At 37.1% G+C, this 18,441-nt stretch overlaps 3 protein-coding genes across 4 annotated transcripts; 1 reads left to right on the forward strand and 2 right to left on the reverse strand.

The window, feature by feature from the left end:
• Positions 1 to 301: 301 nt before the first annotated feature.
• LOC119085445 (pro-resilin-like) lies at positions 302 to 3,479 on the forward strand. The gene is made up of 3 exons (XM_037195866.1): positions 302 to 434; positions 2,584 to 3,021; positions 3,091 to 3,479. Exons 1-3 carry the CDS (start codon positions 420 to 422, stop codon positions 3,214 to 3,216), a joined length of 579 nt encoding a protein of 192 aa, XP_037051761.1. The 5' UTR covers positions 302 to 419; the 3' UTR covers positions 3,217 to 3,479.
• A 2,680-nt stretch (positions 3,480 to 6,159) lies between these two features.
• On the reverse strand, positions 6,160 to 10,226 carry LOC119085390. Of its 2 annotated transcripts, none has more exons than XM_037195786.1 (7): positions 9,984 to 10,226; positions 9,575 to 9,784; positions 9,283 to 9,515; positions 9,136 to 9,230; positions 7,590 to 9,069; positions 7,302 to 7,531; positions 6,160 to 7,231 (listed from the first exon to the last, which is right to left on the reverse strand). In XM_037195786.1, the coding sequence occupies exons 2-7, from the start codon at positions 9,681 to 9,683 to the stop codon at positions 7,063 to 7,065; spliced, it is 2,316 nt and encodes a 771-aa protein (XP_037051681.1). In that variant the 5' UTR covers positions 9,684 to 9,784; positions 9,984 to 10,226; the 3' UTR covers positions 6,160 to 7,062. The 2 variants fall into 2 exon arrangements, with proteins under 2 accessions (XP_037051681.1, XP_037051680.1); XM_037195785.1 differs by having other exon boundaries at positions 9,575 to 9,816.
• Positions 10,227 to 13,164: 2,938 nt separating this feature from the next.
• On the reverse strand, positions 13,165 to 14,310 carry LOC119085437. Its single transcript, XM_037195855.1, has 4 exons — positions 14,242 to 14,310; positions 13,929 to 14,181; positions 13,559 to 13,867; positions 13,165 to 13,494 (listed from the first exon to the last, which is right to left on the reverse strand). The coding sequence occupies exons 1-4, from the start codon at positions 14,242 to 14,244 to the stop codon at positions 13,193 to 13,195; spliced, it is 867 nt and encodes a 288-aa protein (XP_037051750.1). The 5' UTR covers positions 14,245 to 14,310; the 3' UTR covers positions 13,165 to 13,192.
• Between the last annotated feature and the right edge of the window lie 4,131 nt (positions 14,311 to 18,441).

Below are 18,441 nucleotides of genomic sequence, written 5' to 3' on the forward strand. Positions count from 1 at the left end.
CACTCATCGCACTGAGGATACCGTCACTTTTCCTTTTCATGTATTTGTGAACCAAATATTCTCTTTAATATAGTTAATAATAAATTACAGCGCACATGGGTGATAGGCAAATACACCATTATACCCACCAGAAATATCAAGCGAAAAAAAAACAAGACTACGCTGCACCACTCTCTTTAAATACACAATATTTCCATATAATATCAATCGTAATTCCAACACACAATTCGCTTTTTTATGAATGAAGATTGAAGAAGATATAAATACTGGATGTTCGGTATAATGCAATTCATAAGTCGAGCAACTATCTAAGCGTAATTACATTTAATAAAAATTTTGAATTTTGTGCGTTCTGTTTTCGTCCGATTCATTATTTTCTGTTTACATTCGTTTAAACCGTAAAAATTCAGCTAAAGAAAATGTGCAGTATGAAGGTAAAATCTCGATTGATCGATTGATTGATTAAGTACAAAAATTGCTAAAGGATCGTTAGTCAATTTGGTTTTAGTTATTTGTTAGTGTAATCGCATGTGACTGTGAAATATTTTTATAAGTGTGATACAGACCGAATTGGAGCTCAATCCTTTTGGCGGATTTTACAAGTATAAATCGTTGAAAGGATATAGTCGCGTCAACTATTTAAAAAATCGACTCGAAATAAAGTTTCATCAGCAAAAAGGACCTAACCTAAGAAGGAATTTCTTAAGTTTAAAAATTTAATGAAGGCAAATGCTACGAAATATTTGAATTCATTAATTGTCACAAATTATTGAGTTACGAATGATAATGCGGACCATCACTTTGTTCAGTCCTTTACATTCATGTAACGAAAACTACTCAAAATAATTTTTTCAAGACATCCTTTCGAAAGAGAGGAAATAACGAAAATGATCTTTATAAATTCAACTTCCTGTTTAGTGTTTCAGTGTTCATCTACTAATCCTACAAAGGAGTTGTTTACACTTTCCTCCAAAAGTTCAATATTTACCATTCGCAATTTAAATCATCCCGCAATTTTAATCATGACATTGCTAGGGACACCTTCACTATAATAGCGTTAGATGTAAAATGGTTTGCATAATACGGGACCAAGTTTTCCTCAATTTTTACATTTTCTAAAAATTTCCCAAAAAGTGCTAAACATTCCGATAATTTGCTAAAAAATTTGCAAATTCAGAAAATTGTGTAAAATTATACCAATCATTTCAAAAATAGGCGCTGGTGCTAGATAAAGTTACCCATAATGAGGAACTGTTTTTCATTAACCTCTTACAGACGGCAAATATATGACCAGTATTATTAGCGGGTCTATTACTTCCATCGATCAAAATATTTTTAATCTGTTGACTTTAAATCTTGTACTTCAATTTTTGTTAACGTCCATTTTACCATGTCTACTGTCTATGATTTTACTACTATATAGAGGACCATATTACTTAGAGGTGTTTGTCATTATTTTTGCTGTCGTTATTGATAACAGATGAATAGCCGTATGTGACAGGTTACAACATAATCTCTTCCTCAATGAATCTTTTTGCCTCTGTAACTTCGGAAGAAATTAAAGAAATTCTACAAAAACGATCATCAGACTAATTAATTGTTAGGAGATATGTGGGCTTTAATATTTGTGCATTCAAATGAATAAATTACCACGAATTAGTCTCTGAATAATTTAACATTGAAACTCAATTAGACTAAACGCGATGAAAACGAAAGCAAGACTCATCTTAATTGAATTTTCATTAATTTTATTTATCAAAACATAAAATGCAAAAAAAAATTTCTTGGTTCCGAACATGCTATTCTCTTCCATGAGAATCGGAAACATCAGCCGAGATGAATGTTTGGCATTGTTGTTTTTCTGTTGTATGTATGATAATTTATTGCCCACAGAGTGCAAAGTGTAATAATAACATTAAATCTAATTGTTGTAATTTGAAATTACTTCATCATAATTTACCGTCTAATTTATTGATTTAAGACATGCTCTTCAATTATGATGAAGAAATTGTGATCAATTTGTAGATTGTTTGGTAATTTGTTCAGTTATTATCAGCAAGTGTATCATTATTAGGAAAGTTATCGAATCTACTACTCGATTTGATCTAAATATTTTCGATACCTTGAAATAAAATCTGTTACTTCGTTTGTTTAACATTCATTATATTTTGATAAGACGTTACCTAGACACTACAACTATGGAATATTTCCGTCAAATATCCGTGGAATTTTTCCCATAGTGACATCCGTGTCTTGTTATGAATTTTAAAGGATGAAAGAGTGAGATAGAATTTTGGAGAAGTGGTTCAATATTATATATATATAAGATGATATATCCGCTCTTGGAAATTCAATATTTTGCGTTATTCTTATCTTGAATAACACGTCTTTTGTCTTGATTTGTGGTATATAGGTTACTCTACCATTGTGAGATTAAATTTAATTTTGAATTTTAAATCCAATAGAAAAATTTGGTAACATCACAAAGGCCGACAAATTAAAGTCAACAAGGATAAGGATGATATGACTATAATGTACATACTAAAGCTTGCCAATCATAATTGGTCCTTTAATTCATTCCAGATTACCATTGCTCTCATGACACTAGCCTGTGTTACATTGGCTTACGCCGAGCCACCAGTAACAAACTACCTTCCTCCACAAGCGGCACCATCAAACCAATACGGAGCACCATCATTCGGCTCATCTGGTTCCGGTTATCAATCGCAGCAATACAACGCTCCCAGCAACTCGTACATTCCACCTCAACAAAATAACTACAGTCCATCGGCATCATACAATGCACCATCTTTCGCTCCACAATCATCGTACGGTGCCCCTGCAGCTGGCGGTCATGACAGCGGATATGGTGGATATGGAAACAGTGAACCAGCTCGTTACAATTTCGAATACAATGTGCAAGACTACCAATCTGGTAACGATTTCGGACACATGGAATCTCGGGATGGTGACCGAACCACTGGCAGATATTATGTATTGTTACCTGATGGTCGTAAGCAGGTAAGTGTTGATTTGAGCGAAATTGAAATGACAAAGTGATGTTGTTTGATCGTTCGTTTGGTTATACAGATTGTCAACTATGAAGCTGATCAAAACGGTTATCGACCAACCATCACCTATGAAGAAACCAACTCTGGTTATAATGGCAACAATAACAACAACAACAACAATAACTTCAATGGATACAAGAAATAAGTGAATTTCGTTGGTTAATGACTAAAATATTGGGCAAACTGACTTCGTACCATTCTCTTATAAATACAAAATAATAATTTTAAGAGCTTTAAGAACTGTTAATTCCCTTGCAGAATGCTTTCTTTACTTCTAATTCCCAGTAGGAGAGTGTTGGTAACAAATAGTTTTGGTGTTATGTACACATGCCACACTTTTTGTACATTTTATGGACTGTTATTGTTACCAGACATGCCTCAGATCAGAAGTATGTAATTTTAGCAAAATAATTAAGAATGTGGAGAGGGAACCATTTTTCTTTTATATGTGAATAGCAAATCTCTTATTTAATCGTCAATTTTTTTTTCGTAATCTCAAGATGTGTATATTATGGAAGAATGTATAAAATAACTATTTTTAATTTGCCATAATTTTAGCGTTTTTTAAGAAACAAGCACTCATTTGCGGCTACAACATTATACCTTAATTGTTTGCCTTTACACTTTCATTCATTCATATTTTTTTGGGTGCTGAAAAACGTACCTACTGTTTTATATACATATACATTCAGCACGCATCACATAATACAGTTATGATATTGCAGTACTATTAAATATTGAGAAGAAAAATTGTAAATCAATTTAATGGAAATAAATCACTGATCTCAATTGAGAAAACAAAAATGACGAATTTTATTTGATTGCAACATGGACAGAAAACCAAACCAAACCAACTATATCTACCTTAGGGTGTGTCTCAAATATGTGGAGTGAAGAAAAATTAAATGTGAGGTCATACCCTCTCAAACAATGCTATTAGTCAAAAAAAAATTAGGTACTATACGCACTTTGGCTATTCGCACATTAGGGAGAGTCCATGGACGGACGTTGTCCACTTAACATGAATATATCTGCTTTTGCTCTGAAAAATTTCGGTGTCTGAATTTTGATTTACACCTGAAATTAATGACAATTAAACATCCAAATGATTTCCCGCAAAGATTGCAAATGGATATGTTTCAAGTCTCAAGTAATTATTTCGTGAGAACTACAGTGTGTTTTAAGTCATCGATGTTTCCAGTCAATTAAGTTCTTCCTAGTCAATGATATACTAATGAAAGTACTAATAGAATTTTCGGAAAAAAATTTGGTTGTCCTGAAGTCATTTTAAGACGATTTTGGGTGACCGGAAACTCTTCGAAGCGTCGAACTGCATAAATCCATGCATGACAACTCCAAATGCTGCCAAAATAATGTTTTGTTGAAATGAATTACGGGAGCGGTGTCGCAGTCAGATTTAAATTTTCTATTTTTTTTGAGTGTAAAGGCATCAATTTGTTAAAAATTTTGAGAAGAAGATTCGTCTCAACCTTTTTCCTTTTTTGTTGTATATCGACAGAGGGCTCAAAGTTCAGAGGAAATATAATACTTTGACTAACTAATAGAAAAAACTGAAATTGTTTTAGTTTCAGAAAGTTCTCGTTGGTCGATTTTTGGAAATTGGATTTTAGCTTTGGTATAACGATGTTCAGAAGTCTTTTTTTATCGATCGAGTCATTCCGGTTCTACGATTTTAGTGATTTAGTGAGGCGTATGCGGTGAGAAAAAAAATCCATTCTCAATGTATTCTTGCAACATTTTGCTTACTTAATGATTTGTAATAATTTTTTGTGGAAAGTATTTTCCTCCATCTTTCAAACGACATAGAAATACATTTTTGGTGGCAGTTAGTGGTAGGATATCTCACAACAATGACTTCCGAAAAATTTCACAGAATCTAGTGAATCTCTGTGAACTTTGTAGAGAGCTGTGACCTCACTTATGCAATTATTTGATTAAATTATGACTTATTATGAATGTTTAGGACCTCTGCTTTACAGCGATACGTATATTTAATAGTTTGGCAGAGCGAAACACACAGTTTTCATCTGTTACGTAGTCACGTGCCTAACTACTAAATATGGGTATCGATGTAAAGCTGAGGTCCTCCACATTCATAATAAGTAATAATTTAAACAAATAATTGCATTAGTGAGGTCACAGCACTCATCAAAGTTCACAGAGGTTATATCGATTTTCAGAAATTTTCTGGAAGTCATATTTTCGGCCGTTTATCATAAAATTTTATGAAGTTAATATTTGCCCCAGGAGTACTTGACCTCAGCTTTCCAACGAACCCATACATGCCCGTGTCCTCGCCACCTTACGAAAATGAAGTCCGAACTACGAAACCCCATTTTTCAACTTTTGGCCACTTACAACCAGCCAGGTATGGAAGATAAAAAATATCTGAGACTGGTTTTGGGGCCTAGACACCAAGGTCTAACCAGGCATATATAAACAAGTCCCGGAATAAATAGAGCCGATTTCGGTCAGTCGAAATTCAAAAGAATCCCTCCGAATATTTTTAAACGTTCGCCCACTTCCTGCGTCATTATCTCGCAATCTAGGCCTTCGATTGTTTTGTGTCTTATTTTAAAGATGCAAGATTTTGAGAGTGTAAACATATGGGCTTTTCTCACAAAATCGTGCATCTCTTCTGCGCACAGTTTTGTAGGTGTTGTAGGGCAGACAATGTAGAAATTTAACGTTCCCCTGAAGTTACTGTGCTATTATCTCACAATCTATGCCTTCGATTGTTATGCTCCTTTTTACAGTCGATTTGCACTTATGCCAAGCGCGTTGTGGCTTATTTTAAGCCAATAAGTCTACATCCATAGGCACAAATACTCGTTATGTAATGGATCATTTTCTCACACGGCAAACTGCTATGTAATGGTCAATTTTCGCGTCGGGCAGGCATTAACAGAAATTGTCAAAAATTCAATTATGCAGCCATCTGAAACTAAATTAATTAACCAAACTAATGCAACCATCAGAAAGCAAAAATTAAGTTCCAGAGCTTTGAAGAGTGACGAGCTGCACCACCATCACACACCTTCACGCATTGAATCAAAACATTCAGTGTTACACTTCAAACATTTTTCATTTATATTTATTATTCTTCAGCGGCATTACATGCACTAACTGATGGTAATTTGAGATGAAATGAAAACATGATGAAGACGACAATCAGAAGAAAAAATTGTCTTTCATCACTGCTTAAAATGGCTTAGTTCTCTAGTTAAAAATAAGATTTTTTGTTTCTTTTATTTCATAAATATAAATTTTTTGGTAATTTTAACGAAAGGAACATTGACTACGACACGACCATTAACTTAAACATTCATATTTGGCACAAATTTACTTCGTGTCGATTATGGCTTAGTAATAATAAAGTAGAATTTTGTGTTTCACATCCCACCCGACAACTTACACAACAAGTAAACACTACAACGACGAGCAGTCAGCCACATACAGTGATCTGACTATGGTTGACTTATTCAATAAAAAACGGAATGGTTTCGCTTCAAGTGATCAAGTGATCAAACACAGCGCGAATCAAATAGTCTTTTCGCCTGTTCATAATGTTGACAATTTTTTTTAACAACTTGAAACTGTCGGTTGACACCCATCTAGACACCACCCATGCTCAAGCAACATTTACAGCGATACTTGCTTTGCTCAATCAAACAATTCACCTTCAGCACACCTAGAAACTTCGCTCCATTCATTTATGATAACTTTTACGAACAATGACAACCAAGCAAAGCATCTCAGCTACACATTTCTGTCAACATAAAAATTTGAAAGCAAAAATGACTCGCCGGAAGCTGCTCGTAAAAATGTTGGTCATCGCTGATCGACAACCGAATTATTAGTTTAGGTAAACCAATCGTAATGCAACGTTGCTTGGATTACCGAGACAGCTAGGAATTTGATCGACTCTGCTGGCGAACACGGCGACTTAGTAGCAACAATGGATTTGTTTTTACATTAAAATAATGGAATGATCGCGCTCGAGACGTCGCTTAGCCGATACCGAAATAGTGCCCATAACATCAGCGGGCGCGGGTAGTCCATTTTGTGTCGCTGAACTTTGCTTGTAGAAGATGCCCGATTGACCACATCGGTAGCCATATACAACTGCGTCTTCGGTTCTAAAATTTGGTCCAAATGATCAGTTGGAATCGCGAAAGCGACGAGCACCAAAATGTGCACCAAAATTACCTTAGGATCATGTCGGTTGTGTTGTTCATCCTAACAAAGTCATGTCGCATCTGTTCCACATGCTCGAGGTCCTTGTTCGACCATGGACCGCACCTTTGCAATGTATCCCAGTTCGGATCGACCGACAGAAAACTGTAATTGCCCTCACTTTTGTCCCCATCCACACTCACATTCAAAATTTGATTGAGACTAGCTTCCAGACGCGTTAAGCGGGAGACACAGATGTCGAACTGTCGTTGACAATATGATGGTTAGAGGACAGGTCAATTGACAATATCATAATCTTACCATTGATTGCACAAGCTCCCGCTTCTGGCAAGAGTTCTCTTCCAACAACAGCAACAGGGTCATATTTTGCTGGCCACAAATGAAGGTTTCCACTCGCTGGCGCTGAATGCTGAGACTTCGTTCATCGACACTGTCCATAATATCTTCACATTTGACCGAAGAACGTCTGCGGAACATTTTTGCACCATCCGATGGCGTTGCCAAGTCAACGCCTGGCGTTGTGTCCCAACTCGAGAATCCACTGGAACGTTCATCATTCATCGCCAGTATCGACAGTTTCGTCATCAATGGAGTCAACTGAATGCCAGACAGCTTTTTTCGCTGAGCTGGCAGATCGAAAATATTCGTACTGGCCACGGCTGTTGGATCGGTGAGAGTTTGACTGTCGAACGACAGCGACTTTAGTGGAAGATTCAAAGCGATTTTGTTCGGCTTCAAGGGTACGACATCGGTTTTCGGAACGACTGCGCTTGTATCATTCGGATGATCGACCGGCGAATCGTTCATCTCACCATCGAACCCATCCAGTGTAAACGTGTTTTCGTCAATTTCGTTCGCTTTGGCGTTCAGTGCGTTTTGTCGTTCGAGAATGTCTTGAAATAAATACTTCGAAATCGGGGCGCCGTTGCTGTTAAAGACTGGATACGTGGGATCGGTGATTGTTCGATATGTCCTCGATTCGGCATCATCAATATCAATGTCGTCCATTTCCACCGCATCTGGTTCGGCTTTATCCAATTTCGTTAATCCAATTCCGAATGTTCGAATCGACAAACGTTTCGATATTTTCTTCAATGAGTCTTGCAAGTCAGTCATCGAATTTCGGCGCTTTTCAATTCGAAACGGATTGTTAATGAAGGTACTGACCGATTTGTTCAAATTGAATTTGTTCAATTTTTCCGTCACCTCGCTTTGTTTGTTCGTCTCGGCAATGTCTGGCAGATCTGTATTCGCACAGATCGGCATTATGGTACCGTGCAAGACTTTATTTTCCGTCATCGGCGTCGACGACACACTCGTTTTCCCAATAAACTGCGGAAAACTGTCCGTTTCATCGAAATTGATCGAACTGAATCCACTTTCCGGAATGTCCCTTGATGTGATGTTCTTGAACCGTAACGGAAGGTGATTCGGTCGCTGTGACGGCATTTTCGACGGTTTCTTTGCATCGACGGTGTCCACTTCGGCAACACCTTCCTCCGGAATGTTCGTGAAAATGATTGACTTGTCGCGCTTCATTTTCTTCTTGAACTGAAACGGTGCGATGGGATTGGCATTCTGATTTGTTATCGATTGGGCGCGCTGCGATGCGAGGCTCAGTTTTCGGTATTCTTTGACGGGAATGAATAGGGCGATCAATTGTACGCCAATTGGAACGTGAAATTCGACAGAGAGGTTTTCGGCTGTCGTTTTAATACGAAATGGATCGGTGAGGACCAGATTCTTGGTTATGTCCGGCGACAGCTGAGTAGCGACGACTCTGTAAATTGATTGAAACGATCCATTTAGGTGAGTTAATGGTGGAATGGTTGTGCCGTTCTCTTACTTGTTGTTGTAAAATATTGCTCCGCCGAGAACGCCCTTCATTTGTTGGCAACTCTGTAGCGTTTGCATCGAGTCCAGAAATATGTTGCTAGCACTCTGTAAACAGCAAAAGCAGGATAAGACGCCTTAATCAACACAAAACACCAACCTTTGGCAGTCGCGATATGGGCATGTTCTGAAACACGTTCCCATTGTACTGTAAGATGGGCAAAACCGTTTCGAATGTGTGATAGAGCTTATCGGACAGACTTTTGTAGTGATCGTCGGTGTTAGCAAACTGATCGAACACTGTCTGAATGTCGCAATGAAATAATCGAACCATCGACGACAACAATTCCGCTCGATGTTCCAGAATTGACGTCGACTGATTTCTGTCGGACCCTAAAAGAGAATGAGTAATCGAAACCCGATAGCCATAGATCGTGAAGCACTGTTCATACCAACAACCAAGACGAATCTACCGAATTCCTTCAGCACAAACTTCCCATTCTGCAAAGATATGATCTTCGGTTGGGAAAAACTCTGCCGCAGAAACTGAGCTGTTCCCATCAGTTGTCCACATAGTGACAATTTCTGAGAATCCGATACCCAGCTCGGATGGAAATACAGTACGGCTTTGACCGGATCGTCTGCCTCATCTTGACAAATTTCTGTGTCGTAGACGAAAACAATCATCATTTCCCTGTCGAAAGAATGAAAGCATCTTTATCAACGAAATGTTCCATGCAGCAAAATACAGCGAAACAATTCAAGCAACAAGCTCAAACAGAAAATCGATAATCGTTTCGATGCGATTGATAAGAGGAATTTACAGTGGCAAAGAAAAGTGATGAATCGTACACAACTCACTTAGACATTTTTGCTGGTCGATTTGTAATTTGCTGTCGTTGTCGATCGAAAAACGATCAATAAAACTGCGAGTAAATTCGCAAATGTCGCAAAATGATGCTGTTAGTTACTTGGTTGATCAATTAAGATTGTTACGAGAAAGAAAATATTTCCGTAACAAATGGATTCCGAACAGATTCACTGACTCTAGACACATATTATGGTGACAACGAAACTGTTGTTTTTGTATCAATAAAAAAGGGAATGCTCGCTGTCAATTCTGTCGGTGCAGAAACTCAACTCTAATGTTTTCACCACAGTTGGTATGTTTCACCATCAGATGTAACGCAACCATTTTTGAATTTAGTTATTTACGTATATCTGTTGTTGACTGTAGGTTTTAGGCAATTTCACGAACAAAGTGAGGGTACAAGCAGGGTCTAATTTAGCGATATTAAACTCCCGTTTCTTCCTTAATTTTTCCATCGGGAATTTAATTCGCTAAAATAGGCCCTGCCGAAGAGTGAAAGTGTCTGAAATTAATCGTCCATTGAAAGCTTTGAGTAAAGTTGTTAGTAAAAGACAAGAAGAATCATAGCCTCACGTTGCTAAGGGGCCGTGTCGCTTATTATAAAGTGTTCAATGTTCATGGAGAGCGATTTCTGATCAGTTAAATTTTACTAATCTGTCGGTTGCACAGGTCAAAATGATAGGAATTACATACAAACTTAAACGGGACTTTTTATGAGCTGACCCACTTATCAGTTAATTAATATGGATTTACGCATCCGTGGTGGACGCCAGGGACTAAAGTCAGGAACAAGTGTGTAGGCACTTGGCGACAGTACCCCTCAAAGTGGCGGCACTGCAGAAATTTCACTGTATGGCGAAACGGTTTTTCTACCTGAGGAGTATATTTATAGCATTTGACTTCCCCCTATGACTCCAATCACCATGCAATTAATGCTTCGACTGAACTCAACAAATTTAACCAATAACGTACCAACAAAATTTGCGTCACAAATGACAATTGTTGAGGAGAAACGTCTTCACCAGAAGGTTTAACTAGGGAAACGAAACCGGAATATTGTAAAACAGGCACTTCTACCAAATTGTAAAGGCAAAGTTATTCGTTTTCATTCGTTTATTGATATTTTTCCTGTAAAAAATCGGTATTCAAGCTAGTAAAACCGGTATTCGGGAAACTGTTTTTACCGAAATCCCTAAGTTTAACCCGATGCATTATAACTAGTTACTTCTGCTCAGAAGGTAGGCTGCACAAACCAAGGAATTCAAAAATTTCGCCTGCGCTGCATTTTTCCTTTAAATGTTTTTAAATACCTCAATAATTATTTGCTCAAATCAGAGACTCATTTATACTTTGAAAGTTGTGCAGTTTCTTATTTTTGCATAATCAAAAGTCAGTATTTAAAAAAAATCGCTCGCGATTTCTTTTCCTTCAGGAAAAATTCTGAAACTTGAGCGAATCTCACAAATTTGAAATGAATCCTAAAATGACTTCGCATTGAGCCTACGGAATGATCCCTCAAATTCAAAAAATTCGTTTGTCAAATCTCAAAACCAGTGATCCCAGTTAAGGAACATAATTAAAGAAAAGTCTGTGACTACTCCTCTATTCGCCTAAGATCACTTATTTCGAGTTTTGTTTTAAAAATTAGATCTGGCCCCTTCAGAGCAAAAACATGGGCCCCTGACACCGAAAAAAATGCCTATTTTAGTCCACTGGACGCGATAGATTTTGGGCAATTTCACAATTTAAGCAAGTTGTAGCCCGAGTCCACAACAGATATGTATTCAACTTTTCATGCCGAGGGTCTGAATTACGAGGAAAATTTTGGCCCATGACATGAAAATTTAATTGGTTGTCTCTCTCCTTGAACACCCTATATATAGCCAAGGTTTTGTATGAAAATTACAGCACCGTTCAGTAGATTTTTGCGATCGGCGTAACCTCCTCATATACAGTATCATTTACATCTTCAAAAACTTAGCTCCCACTTTTTGATTGTTATATAACCAGGCAGGAACAGTTGATTTGACGATGGATTTTACGGTTTTTGGTGTGACACATTTACTAATACAAATGCATAAAACGAATTGCGGAAACGATTTTAACGGGACTTAGATCCACTCCCTGAATATATTTGCCTCCACCGCTCCCGCCTGGTTTACTTTACTCTGCATGCAGTCATTGTGATAAATGCTGTGGTTTTGTGGTTTTCACCTTAGACAATGTAAAAACAACTTAGAGTACACCTACCAATGCACTGCTCCTAGCATGAACACTACTTTGACAAATGTCCAATTTGGAGGCTTTTGTGATGAGAGCTACCGCTTAAGATTGATTGTATTGTGTGTTTGAACTCATACAACGAAAACAAGTCATCTATCTTTACGAAAGAAACGCAGTGCCTACTGTGACTTCATCAGCCTCCAAATAGTTCTTATGTTCATAGTTGCTCTACCTTAAATTTTTAACTTTTTCGTTGTTTAACTGTTATCCAACGGTTAATTGACCTAGGTTAAACTATAACCGGGCAACAACGGTTGCAAAACCGTTGTGACAACGTTGCTACAACGTTATTCTAACGAATAAGTTTTTTCTTCTGAAATGCTACTTGGGAAATGCTAGGAGCAGTGCGTTGACACCTACACATTAAAGCAGAGTACATAAGACTCTATGTGATATACTACGCAAACATAGCTCTCATAGGTATTTACATCCGGTCTGCTGTAATCATAGAGTTATACTCTATGGCTGTAATATTCTTCTCGTACATTTAAAGACATCGAACAAGAGGAGGAACTGATTTTATAGCAGGGATGTGCTTGCCATTCTGGATGGCCCATCCATAAAATAGAAAACGTGTAAACCACTAAAATGAAACTATTACAAGACTAACATAAATTTGTATTTCCTAACATTATAATAAAACGCCAAGAGGCCACACAGTTTCATGGCTTCTCTCAACGCACTTCAAGCAAAAGTGCTATTAATGACAGCTGCCAAATAGAGTACTATTTTGTATGAAATTTTATCCCCACTCTTTTTACAGTGTAAAATTTTGTATGGAGCACTGTCAAGTTTCAGTACCCTATTTAGAGTACCACTTTTGCTTGAAGTGCGTTGCTTCTCTACAAACTCGTAAACAATTTTAGTTATTCATTCAAGGTGTTCCGTTTGTAATTTTTTCTTTTTATCCCCCATATCACCGTTCACTGCTCACTGTTTCCGCTTCGTTTTTCACACTTTCAGTTACAGTGTAGGATGTATGGATGTCATTTACCTTATGATTGTCCAATTCTTTGATTGAATCCACACCAAATAATTCGTCCCAGGTCTGATCACTGAATTGATTTATGGCCAACGAGTACGTTTCCAAGCCCTGTTCGAAGCGTTTATTGTGAACTTTAACAATTTCCTGGTTTTGAAGGAAAATTTGTCGGTGATGTTCTTCATTAGTCTGATTGGTATGTGTTTTGTTAAAATTCCGTTTAAAGTCTTCCCACTCTGACAATTTATATTGAAACCAATATTTTACTAGAAGCATCCCACTATATATAGCCAGACTCACCTTTTTTATCACCATCGGTTAGTTGATGTTCAGTCGGTGTTACCGGGGCCTGTGTTGACGTTTGTAATAATGGTATTAAAATCATATCGTCACAAATGGATCCGTCGGGGCAATTTTGTATGGACACTACACAATTGGGAAACGAGCCCGTCGATCCAAAAGGACAAATTTGATCTGTGGGCCTTTTGCATGCCGGATATGTTCCTGAATATCGAGGCGGGCATGGTGGAACGAAGCAATTAGGATAGACTCCCATAGTAGGATGTCGACATTTTTCTGGTTGGCAATGCGGAAATGTACCAGTGTACCCTATAATATATGTAGTGTCGGATGAGTGTTTTTGGTTCTATTGATTAATAATTTGACCCACCCGATTGGCAAGTTTGGTTTGTTTTAGTTTCTGGCAGCGGTATACTTGTTTTCCCTGATACTGAAGTTATTTCCTCAAGCTTCTGTGATTTTTGTGTTGGTGTTGGTAGTGTTGTCACTGCTGGAAATTGAGTAGGTAAAATTTCGGTTTGGGATGCACTTAATGTGCTGACAAAGTTGGAGTCCACATAATTGAATCTTGTGTCAATTCCACGCAACGCGATACCGAATGTAGAGAGTAGAACGTTTAGAAACTAGAATTGTTTTGCTCGTTACATTTTATCCTTATTACACAATCACACAATTGAGCTCACCATAATTTTTTACTGCGACAAATCGTCCGACTACATCTATACTACACATGAGACTGAATTTGGGCATGCTAATTTTAATTTTTTTTAATGAGTTATCACAGTATCGAGGTGACGAAATTGAGGGGGAAATTACACGAGCTAATGGTGGACAGGATTTTCACATGTTATGACCACTTACAGACCACGACATAGATCTGATAAATTGCTCCATTTAGCCATAAAATTTAAAACGAGAAACGAGATCAACTATAACAAGAACTGGATCAATATTTTGAAGTAGTAGACGACACCTGTCGATAACAATCATGCCTGGACTGGTCTACCGGTTGAGTTTTTTCAATTTTGTAGGAATATTTGGTATGATGAAGTCTGAATTTCTTTTTAATAGACCACCCAGTGGGTTTTTTGGTGGTCAGTCCATCCCAGCCCTGGTAAGAATATATTGTTTGATTCATTACCATTCCATCTTTTTCAAACCATTCAGCTCTTTAATTGTTCGTCTAGTAAAATCCTGCTAATGGTAGTAATGTGACGAAAATCTTCATCTTTGCCATTATTGATTTGGAGATAAACTAAAATCAATCATTTTGAGCTGAGAGATCGTGTTTTAGCAATTTACACATCTAATTCATTAATTAAAAAAAACGAGCCGTCAGAACAGTCGGAGCGTTCGCTGCGACTGAGCCCCGTACGAACCCGTACATCTATTGCGTACGCGACCCTAGTTCGTCGGTCGCCCTACTCTTACCCTAAACGTACTAACCTAAAATTCTTATGAAATGTGCACGTCTTAAAAATTGCGCATAGCGCAATTACGAAGCCCCGTCCGACGTTCCTTTCAACTGTAACCCAAACTTAAAAATTTTTGCAACAATTTATATTAACCTATATTTACCTATAAATAAACATTTTACTAATAAATATGCTAGTATATAGCTCAAAAGAACTATCTACACCGTTATATAGCTCAATATAGCTGTATATATTTATAAATAGATATCCATATTTGGGATGCTTGAAACACCCCACACACATAACCAATCACTTCCCACTGATCAGTAACTTTGTAAGTATCATTTTCACCGATTTCTATTGTTTTTACAAAAATCCAAAATGGCGGCCGACGGCCATTTTGTTAGGAGGTGGAAATTAGTACAGCTGCTTTACATTCAATAATACCTTTCAGACAAAAAAAATTCATGAAATTCGGGCAAAGTTTACTCGATATATTGAGTCGAAATAGTGAGGCTAAGTTCGAAGATGGGCAATTTTGGGTCGACCCCTCCCGAGCTGGGGCCTCATAACTGATTTAACGTTTTCCGAAGATATCTGCGGCCATTCAAAGGCTAAACATGTAAGTGATACGTCAAATAAAAGGTATTTACATTACCGATCGACAAAAAAAAAGTTTATGGAAATCAGATGATCGACTCGTTAGTTAGACCCCTTGGAGTGAACTAGGTACAGGGTGGCAAGCCGTTTTTGCTTGTAGGTTGGCCAAATTTGAACGGATTTCGATGGATTTTGCTTTATTAGATAGGTATTGACCGTGCCAATCAGGGAAAAAAAGTTCATGGAATTCGGTTTACAGAAGCGTGAGCTAGGTCTCTTGGAGTGAGCTTATACGTGGCTACTCGGCCGTACAGTGAACGTGGTATTTTTTGTTAATATATCGAGTAAACTTTGCCCGAATTTCATGAATTTTTTTTGTCTGAAAGGTATTATTGAATGTAAAGCAGCTGTACTAATTTCCACCTCCTAACAAAATGGCCGTCGGCCGCCATTTTGGATTTTTGTAAAAACAATAGAAATCGGTGAAAATTATACTTACAAAGTTACTGATCAGTGAGAAGTGATTGGTTATGTGTGTGTGGTGTTTCAAGCATCCCAAATATGGATATCTATTTATAAATATATATAGTATATTGAGCTATATAACGGTGTAGATAGTTCTTTTGAGCTATATACTAGCATATTTATTAGTAAAATGTTTATTTATAGGTAAATATAGGTTAATATAAATTGTTGCAAAAATTTTTAAGTTTGGGTTACAGTTGAAAGGAACGTCGTACGGGGCTTCGTAATTGCGCTATGCGCAATTTTTAAGACGTGCACATTTCATAAGAATTTTAGGTTAGTAGGTTTAGGGTAAGAGTAGGGCGACCGACGAACTAGGGTCGCGTACGCAATAGATGTACGGGTTCGTACGGGGCTCAGTCGCAGCGAACGCTCCGACTGTTCTGACGGCTCGTTTTGTTAAGTTGAAATCGTCATATAGACTCAGTAGTGTCTTAACCTGTTCTTTCAGAAGCTTGGTTGAATCCATTTCATTCAAATTACAATTCATAATGACCTTTATCAACGCACTTAATGCATGAGTGATCATAGTGGTCAGCTGCAGAAAACTCTATTTAACATGAAAAGGTTTTTACAGTGTTTTACGTTTGTATGATACACTGTCCAGTTTTAGTACTCTATTTAGTGTTACCACTCATGCTTTTGAAGTGCATTGCCTTTATAGTTAACATAAGGTAAGGGTACCAAATCAATGATGTTGAACTATTTGTTTTCTGTACAAATTATTTTGAGGCCCATGTTTGGACAACGAACATTTTTTTTCTCCTTCTGATAATAATGAAGTCCATTAAATGGACGCTAAATGTAAGCTAATAAAAATCATTTAAAATCTTAATTTGCTTGATTGAAAACGATGAACGAACCGTAACGAACACAGGGTGACAACATACCTTGATAAAAAGCAAATTATAAGCGGCAAAAAGGGGGGAAAGACTCTGCTTTAATAGATAGCGATGCATAGCCATGCTGGAAGTTGGTCAACTGGTGACAGTACCTGATGCCCGCGACGACAGATCGGGAATGTCGAATGCGGAAGTGAATAAGTCTAGCCATTCAGTGGAATCGGATGTTATGGAACAGTCGAGTTCGTATTCAATTACAAGCGATGCCAATGCGACCAAATACCGTTCCAGGTTCAACAACATCATATGCAATACAATGCAAGGAATCAGTCAGAAATTGAAGTCAATGACCAGTCTACCCAGTCCGGTCAACAAAGCTTTCTATTACATGCAATGGAAACATTTCCTCTTCCCCTGGGCAGAAGAATTTTTCAGAATTGAAGGATTAAAATTCTGATCAGATTTCTTGACGACTTTAGTCTCAATGTTTATCGTTTCCTTAATTTCCTTAATTGAAATAATATTTTGTGAACAGTCTAATGCTGATAGCTAGCTTCAACGATTTATTTGTATTTAAAAATTTCAATTTAAAATTTTGTTCATTCGAAAGAAAGTTTTGTTTTTGCAGAAAGTGTTAACTCACGTCGATCTGAGTGGTTGATTAAAATTGTAAATTTTAGTTTGATGAAATCTTTTAAGTATTTTTTTATATTCTTTGATCTTAGAGAAAAGAAATAAATTCTTTGGGAAAATAGTAAATTTACTTTTACTCACCGTGATACGAGATAACGAGTTACTTCCCAGTTATAGTATGCTATTTTACCTTACGATGTTGGTAAAGGCGTTGCCCTAGGGCAGTAATGGCCTTATTACTTTCCTAGTAAGGTAATTGTAGATTACATACTTGCGCGGAAAATCGTTGTTTTGAAGAGTGTGAAGTTTGTATGCTGAGCCGAAGGCGAATTTTCGCAGCACATAGGAGGTAAAATCATATAATTATTCAGTCGTTTCAATTTGATTTCTTTAAGTTGCCACGACTGACTCGAGGGTTCGCGAGTAAAGTTTTATACGCAATGGTTTGGAGATTGTTATTGTGAAACACACGAAAAGGAATAATTCGTAAAGGAAGCCAATTTATTGCGTATAATGGCGGAATTTTGCGAGGGGTGACGCACTTCCATTTAATCCATTTAATCCATTTAATCCATTAAATCCATTAAATCCATTAAATCCATTTAATCCATTTAATCCAAAAAAAAAAATTTAGTTTTACCAAAATAATTAGGCTACCCACCTGAAGAATTTGTAAAGTAATTGCGAAAAATAGATTTGCACGATCCCCAACTCGTTTAAGTACTCGTGAGGTTTTGGAAAAAATTTTTTGTTAAAAATGGTATTAAATTTATTTAATCCATTTAATCCACTTTACACAAAAAACTCCTAAAAGTGGATTTTTTCGCTTTTTAACATTGTAGTATGAGTTGTAGTACGTGGTTCGATC

The sequence above is a fragment of the Bradysia coprophila genome, unplaced genomic scaffold, assembly GCF_014529535.1.
Source record: "Bradysia coprophila strain Holo2 unplaced genomic scaffold, BU_Bcop_v1 contig_94, whole genome shotgun sequence".
Taxonomy (NCBI): domain Eukaryota; kingdom Metazoa; phylum Arthropoda; class Insecta; order Diptera; family Sciaridae; genus Bradysia; species Bradysia coprophila.